Genomic DNA, 26,541 nt, shown 5'->3' with positions numbered 1-26,541 from the left:
GAGTGCATGAGTGTTTCCCAGTGTTGAGTTGCGTCTCCAAGGGCATCTGCTGCATAAAACATATGCTAGATAAGTTGATGGTTCATTCCAGCTTGGTGGCCACTAATAAATAAAGGGACTAAGCTGAAGGAATGAGTGTTAAAAGCTGTTAGTTACTAGTTAACTAGTTAAAGTTATTCATAACTAATAAAATTACGGTAACTAATAGCCTTAACTTTTCCATAATGTGCACCTTCTGTAAAGCTGCTTTGAAACAATAATTATTGTAAAATGCACTATACAAATAAAATTGAATTGAATAACAAATAATTGTAAGTGTCTGTAAATATTAAAAGAATAGTTAAATATGAATGTGAATATAAGCAAGTATGAATTTAAATGTCTCTATGTCCCTGTGAATTTAATTTACAATAAAATGTGGGTTTAAACTGTGATGTAAATATAGGCCTATTATTATTGTATAAGAAATTGAACTGTTGTTAAATATCATTATTAACATTAATATTATTAAAAACCCATCTCTTCCGAGAATACCTGAACCCTGGTGAATAATACCAAATCCACCTACAGTTTTATGCAAAAGTTTGGCCAGCCCTGACATTTTCATAATTGCAAGCCATAGCCTGCTGGCCTTTCAAATCAGCAATTTCATTTGGATATATTTTATACCTTAGGGAAAAAGCAACATTTCAGTTCTGACATAACATTATTTAATCAACAGATGCAATGCAATTTAAGTCATAACAAAAACAGACAGGTGCAAACATTTGGGCACCCCAACATGTAATGCAAAATGAAATTAATGAATAATTACAAATTTCCTCCCACATTTTAATTTTGACAGGAACAAAATTAAATGTGAAAAACAACATGTGCTTGCATGAGTTGTAAAACAGTAACTGAAAAATATTGTATGAATGTCTTGATTTGTTTTATTAGATTTAGTATTTTTTGTTACTATTTCCTATTAATAATAATAATGATAATGATAATGATAATAATAATAATAATAATAATAATAATAATAATAATAATAATAATAATAATAATATTTCCTTACATTTATATAGCGCTTTTCTTAACACTCAAAGTGCTTTACACATTGGGGGTAATCTCCTCATCCATGACCAGTGTACAGCATCCAACTGGATGATGCAACGGCAGCCATATTGCGCCAGACCGCACACCAGCTGATAAGTGGAGAGGAGACGTGATGAGTGATGAAGCCATATATGATATGGGGATGGTTAAAAGGATATGATGGACAGAGGTCAGTGGGCAAATTTGGCCAGGATTAAACCTCTACTCTTTTTTTGAAAGACATCCTGGGATTTTTAACAACCACAGAGAGTCAGGACCTCGGTTTAACATCTCACCCGAAAGATGGCACTCACTGAGTATAAAGTCCCCTTCACTATACTGGGGCATTAGGAACCACACAGATTTATTCTTACTTTTGGATTATTTTAACTTAAATTAATTTGGAGTCCAAATTAAAAAAAAAAAAAAAAGAAACAGAACATGGAATCAATATATCTACCTATCGGTGTATATATATATATATATATATATATATATATATATATATATACACCATTGAAATCAGAATTATTAAACTCCCTTTGAAACTCTTTTCTTTTTCAAATAATTCCTAAATTATGTTTAAAGGAAATGTACACAGTATGTCTGCTAATATATTTTCTTCTGGAGAAAGTCTTTTTTGTTTCATTTCGGCTAGAGTAAAAGCAGTTTTTAATGTTTTTAAACCATTATTAGGTCAAAATTATTAGCCCCTTTAAGCTATATATTTTTCTCGATAGTCTACAGAACAAACCATCATTGCACAATAACTTGTCTAATTACCCTAACCCGCCTAATTAACCTAGTTAAGCCTTTAAACGTCACTTTAAGCTGTATAGAAGTGTCTTGAAAAATATATAGTAAAATATTATTTACTGTCATCATGGCAAAGATAAAATAAATCAGTTATTAGAAATTAGTTATTAAAACTATTATGTTTAGAAATGTGTTGAAAAAAAACCTCTCTGTTAGACAGAAATTGTGGGAAAAAAATAAACAAGGGGCTAACTTCGACTGTATGTGTATGCATGTATGTATGCATGTATGTATGTATGTATGTATATATGTATGTATATATATATATATATATATTTGTTTTTTTTTTGGAAAAACTACATAATTTCATAAGGTCAAAATCTTTTCAATGAAAAATAACTCAATTGAGTAAAAAAAAAAAATGTCCTCAAAAATTTGTAATGGAATGGAATGCAGAAAATAAAAGAAAAAAATAATAAAAGAAAAAGGTTTTATGAGACAATTAAAATTAGCCATCTTTACATAATATAACAAGGTACAAAAAACTGCATCAAACACAGAGATCTCTTAGACAAGCATTTATGATTAAGTCAAGCTCTGTCCTTTTCTTTCTTTTTTTTTTTTAATCACACCTGTCAAGCCGCTGCATCTGATTACAGGAGGCTGACATTAGCCATCTCATCTGGCCTCTTCTGAAGATCCTCACATGAAACAAACCATGATTCTTCAACAGTCTCACAACAGTCATTTAAACAGCGCTCCAGACATCAGCCTGATCCTGGGCTTTAAAGGCCTGTGTGTATTACAAAGTCCCGCTTTCCGAAAGGTCAAAGTTAAAAGCAACACCGAACCAAGCTGTTGCCCCTGCAATACACTTTGATACATAGTATATACGCTGTGTTCATAGGTTTTAAATGCATAACTAAAATCAGACCGAGAGGAAATGGAACAAAAGATTCTTGTTGGGAAACAGCTCACCCAAAAATGCAACTTCTGACAATTACTACTCAAAACTGCATTCTTGCTCTTCTCACACTAGACTATATCAAACAACTAAAAATATATTAGGGTAAATTGAATTGCATGCTAATAAGCTCTCAAGACGGACATGGTTGCAACATTTCTGCAGTATGACTAAAGCAGATCTAATCCCACCTCCTTTATTGTTTTCCCATCCTAAATTGTCTGTTGTCTCAAATAAAATATCTTTGCATATACAATTCCTTTAATAAAAAACAATTTTTACTGTTATGATATTATTTTATATTATGGGTTGAATCATTTCTCGGGTCAGATTAGCTATATTTGGGTACTATGGTATTTCTTTTTCCTTCTATGCTGCTTTTTTGGAGCCTCAATATTTGAGAGAACATGTCCAGAATGAGTAACATCACTTCTTGACCTTTTTTGGTGAGAAATATATACATAAATAATAATAATAATAATTATTATTATTATTTTCTGGGCACTTAAAGCACTTTACACATAGGGGGAAATCTCCTCATCCACCACCACATAAAAACATATAAATACAACGCTCAGCATAAAAAGTACACCCATCACAGACCTCCTTTTAAAGGGGACCTATTATGTCTCTTTTAACAAGATGTAAAACAAAGTCTCTGATGTCCCTACAGTGTGTATGTGAAGTTTCAGCTCAAAACACCCCACAAATCATTTTTTATAACTCTTTGAAACTGCCTCTTTTAGGCTTTGATCTAAACTGTGCTGTTTTGGTGAATGTCACTTTAAATTTAAATAAGATTGTGCTCTTCAAAAAGGGGTGGAGCTACTAACACATGACTAACGTCATCTCTGTGAAAAACTAAAGATGTTTCTCAGAAGAAGGCAATCTATGGAGACTCCAGTGTTCATTTGTGCATCCTAAAACTCCACATTTATAAATCTGTTATACACTGATATAACCTTCAGCAAGTACGATGTTCTAGAAAACTTCTAGAATAGAGAGCTAATAGAGGAACGGCTGCTTCTAATTTAGGGCTGTCTATCCTCTGATGACATTTACAATGGGATAGTGTTTCTGAAGACTTTAAACACAATCTACACTGTAAAAGCGCAATACAAATAAAGGTGAATTGAATTGAATTTAATCAAGTGTGGTTATAAAAAAATGTAAATAATTTTTACAAAAAAAAAAAAAAAAAACTTATCACAGTCCAAAGATTTATACACCCAAATTAATAGGCTAAGGAAAAATATAATAGAGAAACTTTTATAAAAAGGAAAAATTAAAAGAAATAAACAAACAAACAAATAAAAAAGATTAGTTGAAATTTTGTAGTTTTTTTTTTGTGCAATATCTCGTTTGATTTTAAATGTATTGACTTTCTATTCCCTTATAATGTTCAGTGACCAAACTCTGCTAAACTGTGTTTAAATGCAAATTATTGGCTATATACAAATAAAGAATATAAAATAATTAATATAAAAATTTATATAGAAATATAAATTTTTAAATATGGGTGTACTCATTGATGTTTACATAAATATATCTAAAAATTCAAATGATATATAATGTAAAAAAATGCAATTTTCTCAGATTTTTTCCTCAAATTAAAAACTTAAAACCTTTCTTCATCCAAGTGGTGACAAACACAAATATATACTTTTCTCGTGGGCGGCGAGGTGGTGCAATGGGTAGCGATGTCACCTCAGACCAAGAAGGTCGTTGGTTCGAGCCTCGGCTAGATCAGTTGGCATTTCTGTGTGGAGTATGCATGTTCTCCCCGTGTTTGTGTGGGTTTCCTCAAGGTGCTCCGGTTTCCCCCACAATCAAAAGACCAGCACTATTGGTGAATTAGGTAAGCTAAAATAGTCCATAGTGTATAAGAGTGTGTGGGTGTTTTTCAGTGATAGGTTGCAGCTGGAAAGGCATCCGCTGTGTAAAACATATGCTGGATAAGTTGGCCCATGATTAATTAAGGGACTAAGCCAAAAAGAAAATGAATAAATGTTTAAATGAATGACTGTTTTAAAGCAGAAGCTCTTTTTTTATTTTGATATATTATATTCTCTTTTATTCATGTAATGGACACAATCAGCGGTTTGACGTCTATGTAAATGACTGGTTTAGTGAAACATTCACTCTAGCTAGCATAGCACTGCTGTCAATGCATCTCATATGCAACAATGTTATCCATTATCAGTTCTAGAAATCTGTCATCAGACCAGCGCAACGTCCAACAAAATTCGGTCGCAATGAATGACGGTATAAACAGTTCGTAAAATGTAATAATTTTATCACAATCTGCAGCTCCACAAAAAGTTGCACATACAAGTTTGCAATGGCATTAGTAAATATTGTTGTGAATTAGTGAAATATTGTATTTAGGGGTTGTTATTCTTTTTAATTTAATGGCATAAAATGAAATGGACCAGCTATTAATAAAACAATGCTACATCCTGTAACTGGAAACCCACGAGTGGTGGGAAAATCCCGGTGTTATGCAGGTAGCTGGAGAGCATACAGATTATTTCTAAATCACACTTCACAGTTTTCTTTGGTAGTTGGCAAAATTCCCCACTGAGGTGCGGCACCGTCTGGGGTGAAGAGTGAGCCGAGTTCCTTCTAGCAGGCATTCAGTCAGTCAGTGACCCACATCTTTCCCATCATGCACCTCTGCACTGCTTCCACAAAACAGCACCTGGGGCCCCTCACTATCTGCACAGCGCTCCACTTCACAAACTAAAGCTAGGCTATTTTAACATGGGATTTGGCACTTGGTGGTATATAATATAAAATGCAAGTCAATAACTATCTGTACTTTGAGAGTCATATGCAATAACATACTGGCAAACAAAATGAATAGTTATTGAACACTTCATTACAACACACACAGTTCAAACTAATTAATTGTGTGCCACTGTCTTCACCATAGGGGTGATATGGTGGCTCAGTGGGTGGCACTGTCGCCTCACAGCAAGAAGGTCGCTGGTTCGAGTCCCGGCTGGGTCAGTTGGCATTTCTGTGTGGAGTTTGCATGTTCTCCCAGTGTTTGTGTGGGTTTCCTCCAGGTGCTCCGGGTTTCCCCCACAGTCCAAAGACATGAGCTACAGGTAAACTGAATGAACTATATTGGCTGTAGTGTATGTGTGTGAATGATAGTGTATGGGTATTGGTACTGGGTACAGTACTGGGTTGCAGATGGAAGGGCATCCGCTGTGTAAAACATATGCTGGATAAGATGTCGGTTCATTCCGCTGTGGAGAGCCCTGATGAATAAAGGGACTAAGCCGAAGTAAAAATGAATGATGTATTTTTTTTAAATAAATGATATTGTTGTGTGTGTGTGTGTGTGTGTGTGTGTGTGTGTGTGTGTGTACATGCATCTATTAATTTGTATTTAAATAATTTCATAAACCAATACACATTTATTACACAATATGAAATGTCGTCAATGTATGATGTTCATATAATTTAAATATGAGTAATATAAATATATACACTATATATACAGTAAATATAAACACACAAGTTGTATGTTTTAATAAAAACAGATATTGAATTATTCAACAATATAGTAAAAACCAATACTAATATAAAAATGTAATATATTTTACTAAATTTACATTTAGCATTATGAATTAAAACTATATTTAATATTATTATTATTTCCTTTATTTAGCCACGAGATCACATTGGGACAGTACCGTTTCTTCTTCCAGTGAGACCTGGTCAAGACGGCAGGCAGCAAATAAAAATTCACATAAAAATCAATACCACGAAATTACAAAAATCACCATTCGTAAAAAGAATTTATGTTAATAAAGTTATTAAAACTTAATTAAATAGTATATTTAAATATTTTATAGTCTATTTAGTCTATTTTAGCATACCCAATTTACCTGTACCACATGTCTTTGGAAACCAGAGCACCCGAACACGGGGAGAACATGCAAACTCCACATAGAAATGCCACCTGACCCTGCCGAGGCTCGAACCAGCGACCTTCTTGCTGTGAGGCGAACGTGCTACCCACTGCTCCACCACGTCGCCCAGCAAGTATTAGATTTAACTTCCTTATCCAGGGTATATGCAGGAATCCTAAAGATAATTTCAATACCTTTTTAAGACTTTTTAAAGAATATTTAAGACCTCATCGCCACTTCAAGTTCTAACCAGTATCAAACCTTTAACTTAATAAACAGTTGTAGTAAATAAATCAATGGAGCACAACCATGCAACAGCACTCGGATAAGCTTAAGTCTTCCTTCAGCCAGGAGTATACAAACTTACATTTTCCCATTTTGCCATCTGTTTCGCTCTATGTTTTCGCTACATGTGAAGAGAATCACATCACCTTCCTGCGTTTGTAGCAAATCACTTGATATCACCCGGACGGAGGACCTTGGCCGGACATGCCCCGACCCAAACCAATCGTGTGGATTGAGCACGCCGTTGTTAATATTAGGAGCAAAATAAATATATTTATGCTTTTTCGGAGTCAAACACTTTGGACAACGATAAAACAAAATTTAAGACCTCGTAAAAACACAATTAAGACTTTAGTTTTTAAGGGCCTTAATTTTCTCATAAGTGATTTATCAACTTTTAATGCTTTTTAAGACCCTGCGGACACCCTGTTATCTTAATTATTATTAAGTATAACGTAATAAACAGTATAATATAATGATAAATATATACGAATATAAAATTAATAATAAACAGCTTATTAAACAGTTATAAATTCCAAAGTAATTTTGGTTTAAATGTTAAACCTATATTAGAACAAGGACAATGGACAAATGACATTTAGAGCATTTGGTTTCGGACAAAAAGATGCTGAATATTTTCAACATGCACTGACCTGCGCGTGCGAGTGAAGGGATGGTGCCCAGAGAGAGGGCTCGGTTGAGCCGGCCAGGCAGTGAGGAGGGGGAGGCTTTGCGGGTTCGCTGGCTCTGCTGGCGAATCAGCAGCTGGGACAGGTTGGGTGGAGGCGTCGGGACGAATGTGGAGGATCCAGACGCAGGTGCAGACAGCAGCGGCCCATGATTACAGAAGAACTCTCCTGGAGAACCACCAGACAGATACCTGAAACACACACAGCACCGCAGATCACTCTTCTGTTACTTCTGTGCTGGAAAACTCGATTCTAATTCTGAAGAAACTGAAAATATGAACAAGTAGGCAGATTGTGTGTAAAGGTACAACTCATCATTGCTCTTTATTTAAATGAACTATAAGCTAAGTACAATTTGGTGAAGTAAAGATTTCAATGCAGATGAAGTGTATAAATGATATATCTGTAAATTATGAAATAAATCACACATCAGTAATATCTCAGTGTATCTCCACTTGCTCAGTTCAGACATCCGATAAAGAAATGCAATGTTCTTAGTCATGTTATTATAATACATAAGGGTACAATCACTTCTCTCTAAAATGATAATCCAAATAATTTAAGGGTGTGTTCACACAACACCGCTTTCAAGCACAACTGAAAACATGATTTTGACTAGTAGTTTTGGGGCCTCAAAAATGCCAACTTTTGAGAATTATACAATTACTGTTGCCATGTAAAGTACAAAAACGCTAATTTATGAAAACGACATAAATGAATATGCATGTGAATTTAATTGACTAACGAAAAACAACAATGCCAAACCACAAGACTATATTAGCATAGGTACATATTGTTTTCTACTGGCCTGGCATGCATAAGACATTGTTTCAGTCTTTTTTTGTGAACAAAACAGTTTGCTTGTGAACAAGAATCATTTACGCAAAACTTCCATTACGTCATCATCATAAACAAACGCTAATTCTAGTTTTTAAAAAAATGCCAAACACACAGTTTGCATTTTGCAAGTGTTTTATTTCAATTTCATAATAGGGTTAAACATTACAAGGTATTAAAAAATCCAATACAATCCAATCTTAGTACAGCGATTACTCCAACATGCTGCTTTACTCCAATTATAAAACAACAACAACAACAACACTCCAAAGACATCATAACAAACCTTAGCTTACGTTTCTGGACGGAAATAGTTTCACACTATTCAGCATTGCAGTTCACATTTTATCTGAGGGGTCATTCCTTGCCAAAAGAACTAAATCCACACTGATCTGTGGTTGATGGTATACCAGAAAGAGCAATGGCAAAAAAAAAAAAATTTGACTAGAGGTTTCTATAAATATGCCTATTTGTAAAGAAGAATCAAAAGCTCAAATCAATGTTTTAGATCTGTAATGGTCAAAGGCCAAAATAGGTTCTAGGTCAGTGGTGGGCAAACTCAGTCCTGAAGGGTCGGTGTCCTGCATTGTTTAGCTGCAACACTAATCAAACACACTTTTAGTGTCTTCAAGATCACTAGAAATCTATAAGCAGGTGTGTTTGATTAGAGTTGGAGCTAAACTCTGCAGGACACCAGCCCTCCAGGACCAATTTGCCCACCCCTGCTCTATGTGCTGTTTACATCTGGTATTAAGATGCATTTTCACCAATCAGATAAAAAAGTGGACTCTTTCATAGATGGTCGACATGCGTTAAACAGAGCACTTTCTTAGTGTAAATGCTCATGTGCTTAATGCATACAAACTGAAACAAACCAAAAATGACCTAATCTCACCTTAATGATGTGATGAGCTTCAAGAAAGCAAATCAAAACAAGCTATTACAATCAAAATATTGGTTCCATTTAATTTAGTTTTTACCACTCGCTTTCGCACTTATAAGTAGGGCCAGACGGAAACATATTTTGCTATTTTTGCAGAGAATTTTGCTAAAAGTCTGCGGATTTCTGCTGAATTATTTTGGGAGTATCATAACTAAAAACTTAATATATGAAATAAAAAATAATATCTTTTTAACTTGTATTTAATGTTTAAAATGCAAATCCACTTAGATTCACTTCATTTGGTAAACAAAGCAAGTCTCTTATATAATATATCTACTAAAAGACAGAAAATATGACTGTACAAACTGCATTGTACATAAATCAGATGAACATTTTCATATTAGTCAATAATATTACTGTAATTAATTTAAAAACTGAATAAATTTAGATTTACACACATTTACACAAGTAAATAAACAGAAATAATGATGGGCTAAAAATCTGCGGAATTCTGCGCACCAAATTCCGTGTGGGCCTACTCATAAGTAGGCATACATGCAGATCTCTGCAGATTTTTAGCCCATCAAGTCTATTTACTTACATCTGTAAATTTATATTTATTCAGTTTATAAATTAATTTCAGTATTATTAATGGCTGATATAAAAACGTTAGCATTGCATTGCAAAGCATTGTAAACATTAAATAAAAGTTAAATAGTTATTATTTTCTATTTTATATATAAAGTTTTTAGTTACAATACTCTCAAAATCATTCCATATAAATCAGATTTTTTTTTACAGAATTCTGTGCAGAAACATAGGTTTATTCATTCAACAGTACACTTCCAGAAAAGTGATACGAAATACGAAGTGTAACGAAATGTTCTCTATGAAATCTGAATATAATTGACAACATGATATGCATATGAACACATTAATACCAGGCGGAAATATGGTTTAAATGTTTAAGGGAACCATAATTGCTTATAAGCACTAAACTAGTCCAAATCTAACCGTTTAATTGACCTCAATAACAGACATTATCAATAGAAACCCATTTGCTTTTGTGACTCTAATATTACCATGCGCCTTCTGATACAACAAGCACAGATCTGCGAGTTCACTTATACAAGTCTTACGGTATAAATCCTTAGTGTTAAATTCAGCCTCATTCAATTAAGCTCACATTCTATATGAAATCATATGAAGTTTGGGAGGGAGATATGAGGTGACATTACGATAATAAAATAGGTAGTCAATGAAGGATTGAGTATACTCACAAAATACAGTCTCCTACGCTACATAAATGTTTTACATTTGAGATACTAGTATTAATGTCAGATTCAAATATACACTATTTGTATTTACCAATTATTTTGGTAAAAACATACTATGATGATGAGGATACATGAATCTACATATAAGTATATGAACGTCTACAGCAAAATACTTAAATAATGTGCCACAAACAGATCACATTATCATAACAAAATAACAAATATAATAATTCGGTCATCATTTGCTCTCCATCCAGTTTTTTTTTTTTGGCTAAACACAGATGAACAAGTCTCTGAAGAGCATTGGTGGTAACCAGAAAGTTAATGGAAACCATTGATTTCTATAGTACTTTTTTCATACTATGGAAGTCAGTGAGGAGAGTTTCCTAGAACTTTTACATAGGCACATTTCAATTTTGGCAGTTTCAAAATTATACTTATGTCAAAGCTTGTTGAGAACATTACAGTTTGTCAAATGTGGACAAGTACCACTAAATCTGCATGATTTAAAAAAATTGTACACCCAAAATCAAGTCTCCAAAATTTTATGAAATGTCTTATGACAAACACAAAATAAGATGTGAAGAATGAGATCCCCATAATAACTCAGTAGAGATGTCAACAATTTGGCTTCTTCATCACAACATCATCTTTTGTGTTTAGCAGAAGATAGAAACATTTGGAAGATTTGGACTTGAGTAAAATGAAAGTTAATTTCTGGGTGAACCATCCCATTATTACACATGAGTACACAGTAAACTCACAAAATTTTTAAAAGATTTGATTTAAATAACATAAAAGCTGCAGACAGTTAATGTCTAAGTCACATTAATAAGCACTTTGATCACAGCAAAAAATGAACTTCACAGCATACGCCACACACATACAGTTACTTGGGAAATACAGTGATGCAAACCTACAGAAACATACAATCTATAGTCGTACACTCACATAATGTCACACTCTAAAAACAGCAAACACAATACAATATGTAACCAACAGGTAAAAGAGGCTTTTCCTTATAAAGCTTTGAAAATATTTATATATAAAAAATGTCAGTGGCATGTGGAGGCGACGTTACAGCGCTTTAGTGTGGTTAGCAGAATTCATACGTGTAAAATAGCATGTAATAATATGAAGTGCGCTATTCCAATTTTACAGTGTGGTGAATATATGGTGCATAATACAATAAACAGTGCAAGCAAAGTACTCTGATGACTGATTTCTGTGTCATTAAACTAAATTTTGCATCTGCTCTGGATTGATGTAATGATCTGGTCCCAGTTTTTCAAAAGTAATCCAGTGGGATTTTGGATCACGAATTGGATTAAATCTTAAAAATGGGTTTTTCAAAAGTAACAGAGGGATTTTGAATTAAGATCAGACCATGTAATCCAATCTTACATTTGATTTAGATCAAACCTGCCATTTGGGTTATTCAAAACTTAGAACTCAGATTGGGATCTATTTTATCCAAAAAAGGGTGGATTCAGTTGTGATTTTTTTACCAATTTAAATAAAAAAAGTTGTATTTTTTAAGTGAAAGATCACAAACTTAATGGTTACTGATGATATATAAATTCCTTTATATTTGAAGCCTATATGAAGTATGTCACATCTAATGAGATATGGTAAACAACTACAACAAAACTATATCAAAGCAGTATTGTTTTAGAACTAACGAGGGTTGGGCGATGTCAACCAATTTGGCATCGTACGATGTCTAATATGAAACATCACAATGGATGATGGCATCGTCATCGTAGGCAGCGGTGAATTAATTATTTAGGAATAATTAATTAATTCATAACAAATTCATTACTTGTAGCCTACCGTTTCAACTACCTAACCGGCATGGCGTTTGTTTTACCATAACCAAATCATAAATAAATAAAAGTTACACACAAATTACCACCTGTCAATCACTTTTTCCACGGGACTTTGGCATGAATAAGCAGATTGATCTGTGTCGTTACAATGGCGTCGACAAACTTGGTTGGTAAAAAAGGTGCACAACCAACAGCATCTGAGTTTTTTGCTAAAATGACAAAGTACAAGCGTGAAAGCGAAAGATTGAAGCAGTGTACTGATGCTGTGAGTCTGTGACTGACTGCTGGAGCTCAGACGCACGCATACGCTGCAGCGAGACAGAATGTGTGCACGTGTGTGTATGTGTGGTCATGTGATGTGCGTTTTCAGCAGTATCATCTGAAAGGAAGGCTTTTCAGAAATGCTAGGTGAAATGCTAGCGTTGACGTGGATCTTTTTCGCTCTAAAATGCCATTTTAAAACTAAGACATATTAGTGTAAACGGGGCCTAAGTGTGTATTTTTCATAAGCGGGTTGCCACAGCGACAGGGGCGGGGTGGAGGATTGCGATGCCAGCTCAGCATTGTGATGGCATTGTCTATCGACTCAACCATAGAACAAATTTAAAAATGTACAATGTTTGTTGATTGTTTGTTGAAACAGTGTTTCTGTTGCTTACCATTAAAACAAACAATGGCTGTTTGTGGCCACTGGTATTTTGCCTACCTGTTGTTCTTTGTTAAGCTAGTAGGCTACATTGTTGGTTCCATTTAAGACTCTGGTAAACAGGATTTGGTAAACTGGAAATGTTTGGTATTTGGATCACAGTGATCCAACCCAATGTTCCTTTAAAAAAACGTTTTCATAAAAGTAAGAAAGATCTGTTAATCCTGGATAGCAAACATGGGATTTCCAAATCTCGACCAATTTGATCCAGATTAAATTTTTTTTGAAAAACTGGACCCAGAAAATGAAACCGTCACACAAGGTTTTAAATTCAGATTAAGAATCTACACAACTAAACATACATATTTGACAAAGAAGCTCTCAAATATGGCTTGTTGAAGCTTTACCTCAAAACGATAGCTTCAACTAAAGTATGTCAGCAAATAAATACTGATTTGGCAGTTTAAGTGAGATTGCACATAGGATTTGAGCGGTATTGCATAAATCAATATCTCTAAAGTTTAACATTGGGCATAGTTCACATAGAACACAGGTTATATTATATATCTTGTACCAATTCCATACTGTTAGAGTCCAATCAGGGTTTGGAATTCAATATAAAAAACAAAAATCCCAAATATTCGAGCACCATTCATTAAATGGCACCACTATTTCTTGGTGCATAAACATAAAATGTCTAAAAGTGAGATGTCAAATTAGTGGCACAGTGGACATTTCAACACTAAACTACAAAAAAGGCAAACACTTGTTTTCTAGTGCTCTGAGTTAAATAAATTAAAGCAAGCACAGACACTGATCTTTTAAAAATCTGTATATCAGTAATTACTAATAATTTGTAATGAAGGCCTAGTTGGCAATTACCCTAATGCAGTGTTTTCCAACCATGTTCCTGAAGGCACACCAACAGTACACATTTTCAACCTTTTCCTAATTAAACACACTTGAATCAGCTCATCAGAACATTATAAGATACTCTAAAACCTAAAATTAATGTGTCAGATACAGGGGACATCCAAAACATGTACTGTTGGTGTGCCTCCAGGAACAGGCTGTGGAAACACTGTCCTAAAGGAAATGGAGGTTTAAAAATGAGTGCATTAGTTTGTTAGTGTAAATTGAATAAAATGTTTGGAAGGATAATGTACCAATCTGGCAAAATCGAACCCTTGATTCAATATGTCCCAAAAGGGTCTTGGTTTACAGATCCCATTAAATATCTTAGCTTAGTGTCACTGCTCAGATTCTGACCTGCGACCTCTGGCTCTTCTCTGACTTGTGGATTTGCGTGTTGCCACAGCGGCAGCGAATCCCACCAGACAACACACAGAAGTGATGCCAAACTTGACCATTTCCAGCCAGCTTGGGACATCTGTCTTCAGGTAACACTCGGCCAGGTAAAAACAGATCACCAGGAGCCAGAGCACAGAAGCCACAGCATCAATCCTCCTTAACCTTGAGAGGTAAAAAATAAATAAACAAAATACTTTAACATTTAAAATAAAAGATGTTTAATAGGTTTAAAATCACATATAAGTTTAAATATACCTACTAGTCTAATGTATATATTTTAATATAGTATAAGTGCAATTCGAATATTTAAGTTAATTAGGTAAACTAGGCAAGGTTATTTAGGCAATTTACTGGACAACAGCGGTTTGTTCTGTAGCCAGTCGGGAAAAAAAAATCTTAAGCGAGCTAATAATATTGAACTCAGCAGTTCTTATACTTACATTATTTTATTGCAGCCAAACTTAAATAAATAAGATTTTAGAAGAAAAATGTAATAAGAAACACTGAAATTTTTTTATTTATTTATTAAAATACTTTGGTAAACATCACCTTTGAACAATAAAAAAATTAATTAATTAAAAAATAACAAATAATTTTATACATACATACATACACATATATATATATAAATATATATACACACACATATATATATACACATATACATATACATATATATACATATACACATATATATATATATATATATATATATATATATATATATATACATACATATATATATATATATATATATATATATATATATATATATATATATATATATATATATATACATATACATATACATATATATACATATATATATATATATATATATATATATATATATATATATATATATATATATACATATACATATATATACATATATATACATATACACATATATATATATATATATATATATATATATATATATATATATATATATACATATATACATATACACACATATATACATATATACATATACACACATATATATATATATATATATATATATATATATATATATATATATATATATATATATATATATATATATATACATATATATATATATATATATATATATATATATATATATATATATATGTATATATATATATATATATATATATATATATACATACGTATATATATATATATATATATATATATATATATATATATATATATACATACATATATATATATACATACATATATATATATATATATATATAATATATATATATATATATATATATATATATATATATATATATATATATATATATATATATATATATATATATATATATATATATGTATATATATATATATATATATTATGTGAGTATTATAGGGTTTTCACGATACTGGAATTCGGTACCAAATGATACTAAAATTTGAAAAACGTCCATTTGCAGCAAACATGAGCGCTGTTGAGCACGTTCTTTAACAGCACTGGTTTGCCATTGTGTTCACGTGCTCAGCAGAAATGATTGTGATTGGCCGTGAAGTAAGGTTGTGCAATTAATCGAAATCGAATCGATATTTGAAGCGTTGCAATTAGCAAATCGCATTAAATATATATTATTTATCTTCCTTCATCAAGACTAAATGCATGGCTGGCGTCTCTTTGCGATAGTCTTACTAGCCAATTGAGTGAGCACCCTTTCGTTCTGCACGATCAGAATTGCGCAACTGAACTATGCAAAACATCCACAATAAAAAACAAACAAATAGGAAAGCGCAATGAAGTGGGATGATGGCGTCTGCCGCTTTAAAAGCATTAACAGATGAATATCAAAGAAAAACAGCAAGACAGTAATATGGGAATATCTTGGTTTCAAAGTCACAGACACCGAACAAAACCAGGTAATTTGTAAGAGCTGTCACAGAATTGTTGCCACAGCACAAGGAAATACAACAACCAGCACCTAAAAAAGCACCACAGGCGGCTATATGAGGAGTGTCTTGCTAAACAGTCAAAGTATTGCCAGTTACACTCAATCTAGTAGTAAGCAAAGTACGATTTCAGAGTTGTTTGCTAACATAATTTAATATCTTTTTCAGTTCCTTTTTTTTAACTAACTCACTGCATTTCAGCAGTAAGAAGCTACAATACAGATTATTTAGCTGAAGCTTGACCACAAAATTAAATATCAAATCAAATCGCAATATCTGTCAAAAAAAGAGAGAGAGAGAGAAAAAAAAGAGAAAAATGACAATTAGATATTTTCCCCAAATCGCACAGCCCTACTGTGAAGGTCATCAGTTCACCGAACTCACCGCCATTTACTGAGTGTAACTAGATACAAGGACACTGCAGTGTTTAAAAGTCACATCAACCAGCTGGCCAATGATCGATCTGCTGATGAATCGTGACTTTGAAATGCTCCAGTGTGCCTGTATCAGTGGTTACACTCAGTAAACAGCAGTGAGTTTGGTTAACTGATGACCTTCACGGTCAATCACAGTCATTTCTTTTTATTATTATTATTTTTTTGGGGTTTTAACCTTTATTTAAGTGGACAGTAGAGAGTATTGACAGGAAAGCATGGAGAGCAGAGAGGGGAAGGATCGGCATAGGACCACGAGGCGGAATCAAACTCGGGTCGCCGTGAGCACCGGAGTGCTTGTGTCGACGCACTAACCACTACACCACTACACCACTGGCGCCGACCAATCACAGTCATTTCTGTTGATCACGTGAACACAATGGCAAATCAGCGCTGTTTAAGAACATGCTCAACAGCGCTCGAATGTTAGCAGGTAATAGACATTTTAACAATTTTAGTTCAGATTGGTACCAAATTACAGTATTGTGACAACCCTAGTGTATTATTTGCATATATATGAAATTAACATATACAAAGTAATAAAACGAAACCACTTTTATATATTTATTATTTTGATTTATTTTTACCTGACAGGTCCTGCCATTAAGACACCTGTGATGCAAGTAAGGAGTCCAACAGAGGCCACAGCCATTTGATGGTCGCTTCCGGACTGCCAGAAAAGTCGAGCATTTTCCACTGCTTTTTCCGGAAGGAGACCCATTAGATCGTCCCACATCATGCTGCCCTCATCAGTCTTGCTTTCATTCTCATTTTGAAGGACTCGCTTAGGTGGAACGACTCCTCCGCTCAAGGTCTGCGTGACAGAGGGGCTCTCGTCTCCATATCCAGACAAAGCCACAGCTACCAAAAAGGCACAAGCGAGAAACGCAAGGATCCTGAGCAAGATCAACCAGGCCGGAGTGGAGAGAGAGTAGGTGTTCTGTTAAGAAAAAAAACACAGTTGATATGGGAATAGAATTTGACACTTGCATGTCAAGCTTGATTAAAAGCTAAACATGAATCAACAGTAGCTACACAATAAAATACTAGCAAGAGAGAACAGGTCTTTCCTTATCTCGGCAATCACTTCCACACATTTATCTCCGGTTTAAGAAAACACCAGTAACAGACTGATCATTAATCACACTTAATGCGTGCAACAAATGCTAGGTTTGCAGTAAAGTTACAGTTTATCTGGGCAAAATCTAAATTCAGAGCAATTTTCCATGTCAAGCCTTTAGCCTCTAATCAGGCTCATAGTTTTCTTGTATCTACACCTCAGAGTAGAGCTGCACCATTCTGGATAAACTACAAATCACATTTTTTTTTTTTTGACAATTTAACAAAATAACAACAACAAAAATGAGTAAATAAATAAATTTTTAAAAAATGAAGTAAAAAAATCTAAAATTTATTTACTAAAGGTTGACAAAAATGTTTTTGCTCCGAGATATTTTTTAAATATAATGTTAAATAATAATTATTTTTTAAATAACTTGCTTACATTTGTTTAGAAATGAATCAGCATTTTTGAAGAATTTCCTAAATTATTCAGTAACAAATCCATTTAATTGGTTGATTGTCGCCACCTTCTGGTGTAACAATGTAATTGCTTTAACCATCCTTTGAAGAAGCAAAACACTTGACATCAGTGTTTATATGCCTGTTACTCCAGCACATCTGTAACTATTTAAATATTTGTAATAGGGTTGTACAATATATCATTTCAGCATCGATATCGCAATGTGTGAGTCTGCAATAGTCACATCACAGGCATCTGCAATGTAAGTGAGATTAGAGTTGACCAGACATTGCAGTTACTATTTACTATTTTGAAAGTGAAAGTTTATTGCATGCGTTTTAAGGCTTGACTAAGATTTTGAAGCAAACTTGAGCCATTTGGGCACAATAGATTATTTTGTGGCTTAAAGATTAATTGAACATTATATAATTACTCAATTAGAATAATACTTGTGTTAATAATAATATAATTATACAGTGATTATTTAATTTCTGCTTCTGAATACTGTTTGACTCCCCAATAAATAATAGTTTTTTTGCATCTTTTGTCTATAGTTTTCAGTGTTTAAGTTCAGTTCAGTTTAGCTCAGTTCAGTGTGGTTTAATAATCACTACTGAGAGTCCAAACACTGAAGAGCAAATCCATCAACGCGCAGCTCTTCAGATCCCGAACCATGCAAGCCAGTGGCGACAGCGGGGAGGAAAAAACTTCACCAATTGGCGAAAGTGAAGAATTAAAAAACCTTGAGAGAAACCAGGCTTAGTTCGGCACGACCATTTCTCCTCTGCCCAAACTTCTTGTGCAGAGGTGCATTCCAATTGTTCTAAAACTATGAATTCTTTACAAGCATTTCAAGTCATCTGTTGAAATTGCATTTAAATCGTAACACATATATCGCAGTTAATGAAAATATTGCAATGTCAGTTTTTTTGTAACAATGCCCTAATTGCAGCCCTAATTTTTAACAATGTTTAAAATAGTAATACTAGTTAAAACATCTAAAGACTTAGGGCTTGTGCACACCAGGACTGATTTCGCTTCAGCTTATCGCCAGCATTTTTTGAGAGGTTGTTCTGCATTCATGCTCAATGACTGGCTGTGAACAAAGTAAACATGCAAAATCACTCCCTGACATTAGATGCAAAAATACCCAAGTACACAAGATGGAGCTGTGCAATTTTACTCTTCTGATACTCGCTTGTTGCACAGAAGTCATCAACCTCATGCTTTTCCCTCATTTAAACACAAAGCTTTTCCACACTATTTTAACCACCTCAAACAAAATAATAATAATAACATAAAATAAAAAAACACGTGGCCTACTGTTTGCATAAGTTAAAAGCCATAAAGGAATATTTTAAGTGAAATGAAACTCACCACTGAATCCTATTTGATGTGCTCGGCTAGACAGTTTTATGCTTGAGTGCCACCGAGCTGTGTACATTCTGTAATTTCGGCAGCTCAAGGAATGGGAACTAAAGTACCAATCAGCTCTGGCAGTTTGTAATGCATCACATCAAAACAAAACAAAAAGTAAGAATAATAAAAATTGTAATGATGCATTTACACCTGGTTTTTGTGCACGCTCACATTGTCATGAACTGTTAAAAGGATAGTTCATCAAAAACTGAAGATTCTCATCGTTTACTCACTCTTCACTTGTCACAAACCTGTTTGACTTTATTTCTTCTGTTGAACACAAAGGAAGATATGTTGAAGAAAGCTGGAAACCATATGCCAATGGTTAAGGTTTTTCAGCTTTCTTCAATATATTCTTTAGAGGTCAACATAATAAAAAAACTCAAAGGTTTGGAACCACTTTAAGGCAAGTAAACAGTATGTACATTTTCATTTTTGGGGGAACTATCTTTTTAAACATTGGCGACAAGCATGAGTGAAAAATCTGGTGTACATGGGCTGAGAAGCTGTTTCATAATCATAAATGCAAACTGCTCTCTCTCCGCCATAGAATTGAATGTACCAGCTGTGACGTGTGAAGATCGCGTGGGTGTTTAAACTGAAATGGAGATCTTTTAATCACTTACTAATTTATCATGCAGTTCTGCATAAAAGAGCAGTCTTCTATATTTTTCATGACAAGCTTTTAGTTTGATTTGAAACTGTAAATATAGAGATGAGCACCTTAATGAAGGCTTTATCCGCGTCCCGAGTGCGTCTGAGCTGGTGGTTGAAGAGCAGTGCCCGCAGCTGCCGGTTCTGGTGTTTGATGTAATACTCCACTGCTGTCTGACATGGTCGGCACAACTTGTAGGTCTGTTCGAGGTGGTGCTTATAAACTTCGATCTCCTCATCGTAGTTTTCCTGCCAGCAAGGTACACACATTGCATTCAATTTTACTGGCTGTGTGCATGTTACTTGTTTTTGAGATGATGCTTTTCACATTATAAATATAAAGTAAATGCAGAAGGCTTTTTCTAGCCCACATAAATATTACTTTAGGGCAGGGATCACCAAACTTGTTCCTGGAGGTCCGGTGTCCTGCAGATTTTAGCTCCAACCCTAATCAAACACACCTGGACAAGCTAAACAAGGACTTACTAGGTATACTTTAAACACCCAGGCAGGTGTGTTGAGGCAAGTTGGAGCCAAACCCTGCAGGGCACCGCATGTCCAGGAAGGAGATTGGTGACCCCTGCTTAAGGTTATGAAACAGATGCCCATTGAAGGTCATATTTAATCAAAAATAAAAATTCTCTCACCACATTAGGCCCCAGTAAACTTTGATTTTTCAAGTTTGAAACACATAAGTACCACACAATTGCTTCATGTTGTCCTAACACAAATTAAGTTAACTTGGTCATTTTTTACAAATTTCAGTGGATTGAAGAATTTAGTTGTCCCCAAAAACAACTAAGAATCGTGTTGTTTCAATTCATTTTAAATATATATTTTGAACAAGCAGCAAAAGTCTTTTTTGAGTTTAGTTCAAGCACGTTTCAGCTTCAGAAATGGTCTTTATTTTGGCCTGATTTTGCTCAAAATTGTATTGTTTTCCACTAATTTCAGGGTACATCTCTTTCTAAAACTACAGACTGTAACATTTTAATAAGTTAATCAGGTTAACAAAAAAAAAATTTAAGTAACTTAATATTTTTTGTCAGTTTGATTGATCCAAGTTGAGATGACTTGAAAAGTTCATTTGATTCAACTAAAAAATTTAAGGCAGCAATAATGTTTTCACAGTGCACAATTTTAATTTATCTTCAGAACGCAAATCAAAATGTTTTAATCAAATCAGAGAGATTTCTGTCTCTCTACTTAGTACAATTCAAACAAAAAGGATAAAAAATAAACCCATGTGAATTCTTGGGAAGAGAAACAAGATAAATATTTAATTTAGACTTGATGTCTAGGCTTTACTGTATTTATTCAATCATTTCATATAGAAGGCAGCAATCAAGTATATATTAAATCTTCTCTTTTTACACATTTAAATATCTTCATTTGTGTTTCTAAAAGGAAGTAATGAGTTGATAGTCATGTAATGATAGATATTTTTATTTTGGTTTAAACATACCCTTTTCCATCAGTCTAATATACCATAAAAAGCTCATTTAATTCTGAAACACTGATTGCCTGAAAATGAAGAGATCAACTTCAGTTATAAACCTACATCATCCCTGGGGATGAACGAGGCCAGCTGCTTGATCTTCAGCGTCTGGTTGTTGTTGCACTTCTTGCACAAAAGCATCTGACAGTTGACCCACTGCAGAGTCTTGGGGGTCTCAGGGACGCCGGCTGAAACACCATGATTCAGATGCTCCATGTACTGAGCAGGAATGGGTTTGTTGTAGTCCCCATTCTGAAGAACCAAAACAAATGGGGGGAAAAGGATTTAGTTACTTAACAGAGTAAATAAATGTGCTTTTAATGAATGTCCAAAATCTTTATCAACAAGCAACGATGTATTAAGTAGTTTCCATTCTCTTTCCATATATCCCCACAGTTGAATATAATAAGAACTTTTCCAGATCAGCATCTTAAACAACATTTCTCAAGGATCTTTTGTGAGACTAAAGGCTGGAGTAATGATACTGAAAAATCAGCTTGGCCATTATACAACTGAATTAAAAATGTATGTTTAAAACCTAATATAAACATTATAATTAAAAGTTTTAATTGCAATTATATTTCACAGTATTACTTTTTTGCTTATTAATAAAACACATAAAACAACCTTACAATCAGTAGTTCATATACATTTATGATTCAAAGAGACAAGTTTGGTGTTAGCATTCATTTATAATAAGCAAAAGTGATTTTATATAAAACCAAAAGCATATTAAACTGAAGTAAATTGTCTACTTTCATGTTTAAATAATATTTTTTATAAAAAAAAAATTGAAATATGGGTGAAACAATGCCCCTTTGGCATAACAGACTTAAGCAAAAAATAAAAAGACACTTATTCTGGATCTTATTTAATAAAATATGCAAGTGATCATCATTTTGAATCTTATTATACCTTAAAGGATTACACTGCTTACAGACAAATGTAATGTGTATATAGCATTTTTTAATTGTGCATGGCCATACACTCAAAGCGCTTCACAATCATGAGTGAGTCTCACCACACCACCACCAGTGTGCAGCATCCACTTGGATGATGTGATGGCAGCCACAGGACTACGGCGCTCACCACACACGAGCTATTGGTGGAGTGGAGAGACAGGTATAAAGCCAATTCAGTGGATATATAAAGTGATAATGAATGTGTATTTTGATGCTGCACTGCAATCATTAAATAAAGCCTTTTAAATGTATTTCATCTAAATATATTACGTTTTTTGGTATTTAAATTATTGGTAGACCGAATGAGTTTGACAGTCTTTTTTTTTGTAAGTCATGGGAAACATTTTTTTTCTCATAAAAAATATATCCAGAAATATTCCAATCTAAGGAAAAATATAAAAACTAAATAAATAGACTAATAATAATTCTGCATTTTCACATGAACTTCACAAAGGCCTGTCACAATAATCAATATATTGACTTATCGTACAACACATGAAAATGACCTCAATCATTTCTGATGATGCAATGTACATCGTTCATACATAAAAAACCAATTCTAGAAACATTTTAGCTGATTGCACAACATATCTATCTTTAATGGAGGTGTCAGTATTTGTCATAGTATTTACTATAAAATACTATAATATTTTTTCATGTGGGTGTCTGACAACTGAAAATAGATCTGGTAGCAGATATTGCAGCCTCTGTTACTTTTTACCTTGCACTTTATTTATTAACATTTATTATTATTTATTTAGGATATGCATTTTTACATTCTGATTCCAATGCCTAATTGTTAAAAATGACTATAAATAAATTTAATATTTTTTAGGATGAAATATTATGTGTTCTTTGGAAGAGTGTACTTGCATTGTGATGATATTATATTGTCATTCTGGCATTATATAATGAGTGGCATAAAATGGTCTTAAAATAACAATAATATTATTTATTGCAATGTTTTGGTGCAATATATTGTTCAAGAAAAAATAGATATTGTGGCAGGCCTAACTTTACAATGAACAAAGATATCTGCATAAAGTCAATACCTCCTGAAAGCCATTATACTGTTCACAATATGGACAATCCCAGCAGTTTCTGTTCCCATAGGGGACAACTGTGTCCTGATTGCAGAACCAACAATTCACTTGAAGATGAGTCGGTTTCTTCCTGTAGAATTAAAAGAGTAAAGTTAGACTTAGAAGAACTGCTGCAGAAGACAAATCTTTAATTCTGTTTTTAAACACAAACATCGTATGAATATATTTTCTTCAGAAAAATATCAATACATAATAATGAAAAAATAAAATGAAATTACAAGAGTTCAGTATTGAATGCATTCATTTTCAAGTAACATTCAGTGGAAATCTAATTTTAACATTTTTAATCTAATCTACGGAATGTAAAAAAGGAATTCGCTTTTTCCAACAGGACAGTGAGAGTCTCGGGATCTGAGACTGATTAGGTGAAGCATGGATAGAGCTTGATTGAATTTAATTTGAATAACTAAACTGATTAATTAGATTAACTTGACAACGGCTTGATTACACTGACAAATAGGGTTGGGTCAAAAGACGATGCAATCGTCCATCACAGATGGCTGATTGACATCACGATGCTGAGCCGGCATCACGATCCTGCGCCACGCCCCCGTCTTAACAGCAACCCGCTCACAAAAAAATACACACTTAGGCCCCATTTACACTAATGCGTCTTAAGTTTTTTAAAATGGCATTTTAGAACGAAAACGATTTAGAACGAGAGACGCCCCCTCATAATTATGAAGCGATTTGGGTGTAAGGCCATTTACGATCATTGTGCTTTATAAATTCATGTAATAGAATAGACAATACAATAGACATCTTTAAAAAAAACCTGATTTACAGTATGAGGAAACTACATTATAAGTCAATTTCAATACCTAGTAAATGAAAAAACCTTTCAAAAATTCGACAGCACTCATACGTCTGCTAGATGTATTTTTAAGATTATTTGGTCTGGAAAACATCTGCTCTGTTCAAAGGTCTGCTAAACATCTTAAAGGGTCCACTGAATGATGATAATTCAACATTTCAATGACTCGAAATGTCTAGAAATCTATTCTATGTTTTGCAGAAGAGCAAATGTTCCAACAAATATGCTTTCCAGATGCAAACAAAAACATCAATTAGATGTCCCTGTGATATGTGTGTGCCATTAGGGTTAATATGCATTAATCTGGTAATACTTGCTTTTAAAAATAGGCATGCAGTAAATTGCAAATAGTTAAGCCGTTGGATGAAAAGAAGGCTGAAAGTATATTAAAGGTTGCAAATTGCTTAATACAAAAATGATTGTCATCTATATCAAGTCATGACATGCCTGTTATTATGAAGAAATCTGAATAAAACAGAATCCAGGAAATGAATCATTTATCAAATAACACCGCTGCCAATAAAAATGTTACAATTATTTACTTTGTAGAACAAACCAGACCAAATGTGATTCACTGCATATCAGAGCAGCCAGTTTGTGTAACATCAGTAAAGCTACTTAGTAGGTCCTCTGTTGTTTTCAGGCTAGCACTACATGCATGACTGATTTCTGACAGTTTGATGCCAGTGTGTCTTTTCTGAGGAAGTTGCTCTTACCATGGTAAGAAATTTTACCCTCAAAATAACAATTACTTAGACCAGTTTAAAATACAAACAAAAAGACTAAAGGAGGAGCTTTAAATGAAGTTAACTGTATACATACGAAAGCAAAACATTGATTATCCTTTTAAAACGACAATCTTTTGTTGTTATTATCACATTTGTGTTAGAAACCATAAATATAACAGCAAATTGTGCATTGTTTTGTTCCTGGACCAAAGATACGAATCACGCGCATTTGTATCGCGCGCTTCTCACTAGTTGTGCGCGTGAACATCTATATTTTTCACCGCAAGACTGTTATTTGAAAAAAACAGCAGCAAAACTCAATTATCAGGAATCTAATCGACAATATTTCAATTAATTACCAGCCCTAAATGGATACCTATGTCTGATATACGAGGCCCAGCGACATCTTATGGGCAGGAACACAATAATACCTGGTTGCAATTCTGTAGATCAGCGCTCCTCCTGCTGCAACCGCGGTCGCTCCCACACTACCGACTACAAGCGGCGGATACTCTAATAATATTTGGTTCAAGGCCTCCATTGCAGATCGATATTTTGACAGTAGTGTTATTCAAAGAAAGCTACACGCTGGAGGAGTGCATGCGGCAACAGACGCGCGCATCAATCTGCAATGGTCATTTCCAGGTCACCAGCGCGGAATCGAGAACCTGTCAAAATAAAAGTTACTTGGACGGACTTTGTGAAGCCACTCTGAACGTAATAATAATAATAATAATAATAATAATAATAATAATAATAATAATAATAATAATAATAATAATAATAATAAATTTTATACATTTATCACATTTTGTAAATTTGCCTCACCGTGTTTATTTTATCTAATGGCATTTTTTATGCGTGTGCAGTGTACAGGATAATGGTTAACAACTTCTAAAGATTTTATCAGTATATTTCATTAAATGACACGCTATCTCAACAGGTTTTATGGTTGGTGAGTTTCGCTCTGCTACATATTACGTAATATTTTTTACGTAATTATTCTG

General features: G+C 33.6%; 1 protein-coding gene across 1 annotated transcript in view; it reads right to left on the bottom strand.

The window, feature by feature from the left end:
* Nucleotides 1-26,161, bottom strand: part of tmem201 (transmembrane protein 201) — a 33,493-nt gene extending 7,332 nt beyond the window's left edge. The window contains exons 1-7 of the mRNA XM_056448980.1: nt 25,966-26,161; nt 23,942-24,062; nt 21,991-22,179; nt 20,499-20,678; nt 17,422-17,774; nt 14,442-14,645; nt 7,665-7,891 (exon numbers count right to left, since the gene is read on the bottom strand). Coding sequence (XP_056304955.1) covers nt 7,665-7,891; nt 14,442-14,645; nt 17,422-17,774; nt 20,499-20,678; nt 21,991-22,179; nt 23,942-24,062; nt 25,966-26,075 — 1,384 coding nt within the window. The 5' untranslated portion in view covers nt 26,076-26,161. The remainder of the gene's footprint in view (nt 1-7,664; nt 7,892-14,441; nt 14,646-17,421; nt 17,775-20,498; nt 20,679-21,990; nt 22,180-23,941; nt 24,063-25,965) is intronic.
* Between the last annotated feature and the right edge of the window lie 380 nt (nt 26,162-26,541).

The sequence above is a fragment of the Danio aesculapii genome, chromosome 23 (genome assembly GCF_903798145.1).
Source record: "Danio aesculapii chromosome 23, fDanAes4.1, whole genome shotgun sequence".
In the NCBI taxonomy this organism is placed as follows: domain Eukaryota; kingdom Metazoa; phylum Chordata; class Actinopteri; order Cypriniformes; family Danionidae; genus Danio; species Danio aesculapii.
The sequence above is the reverse complement of the archived record's forward strand: the minus strand, read 5'-3'. Positions and strand labels throughout refer to the sequence as shown.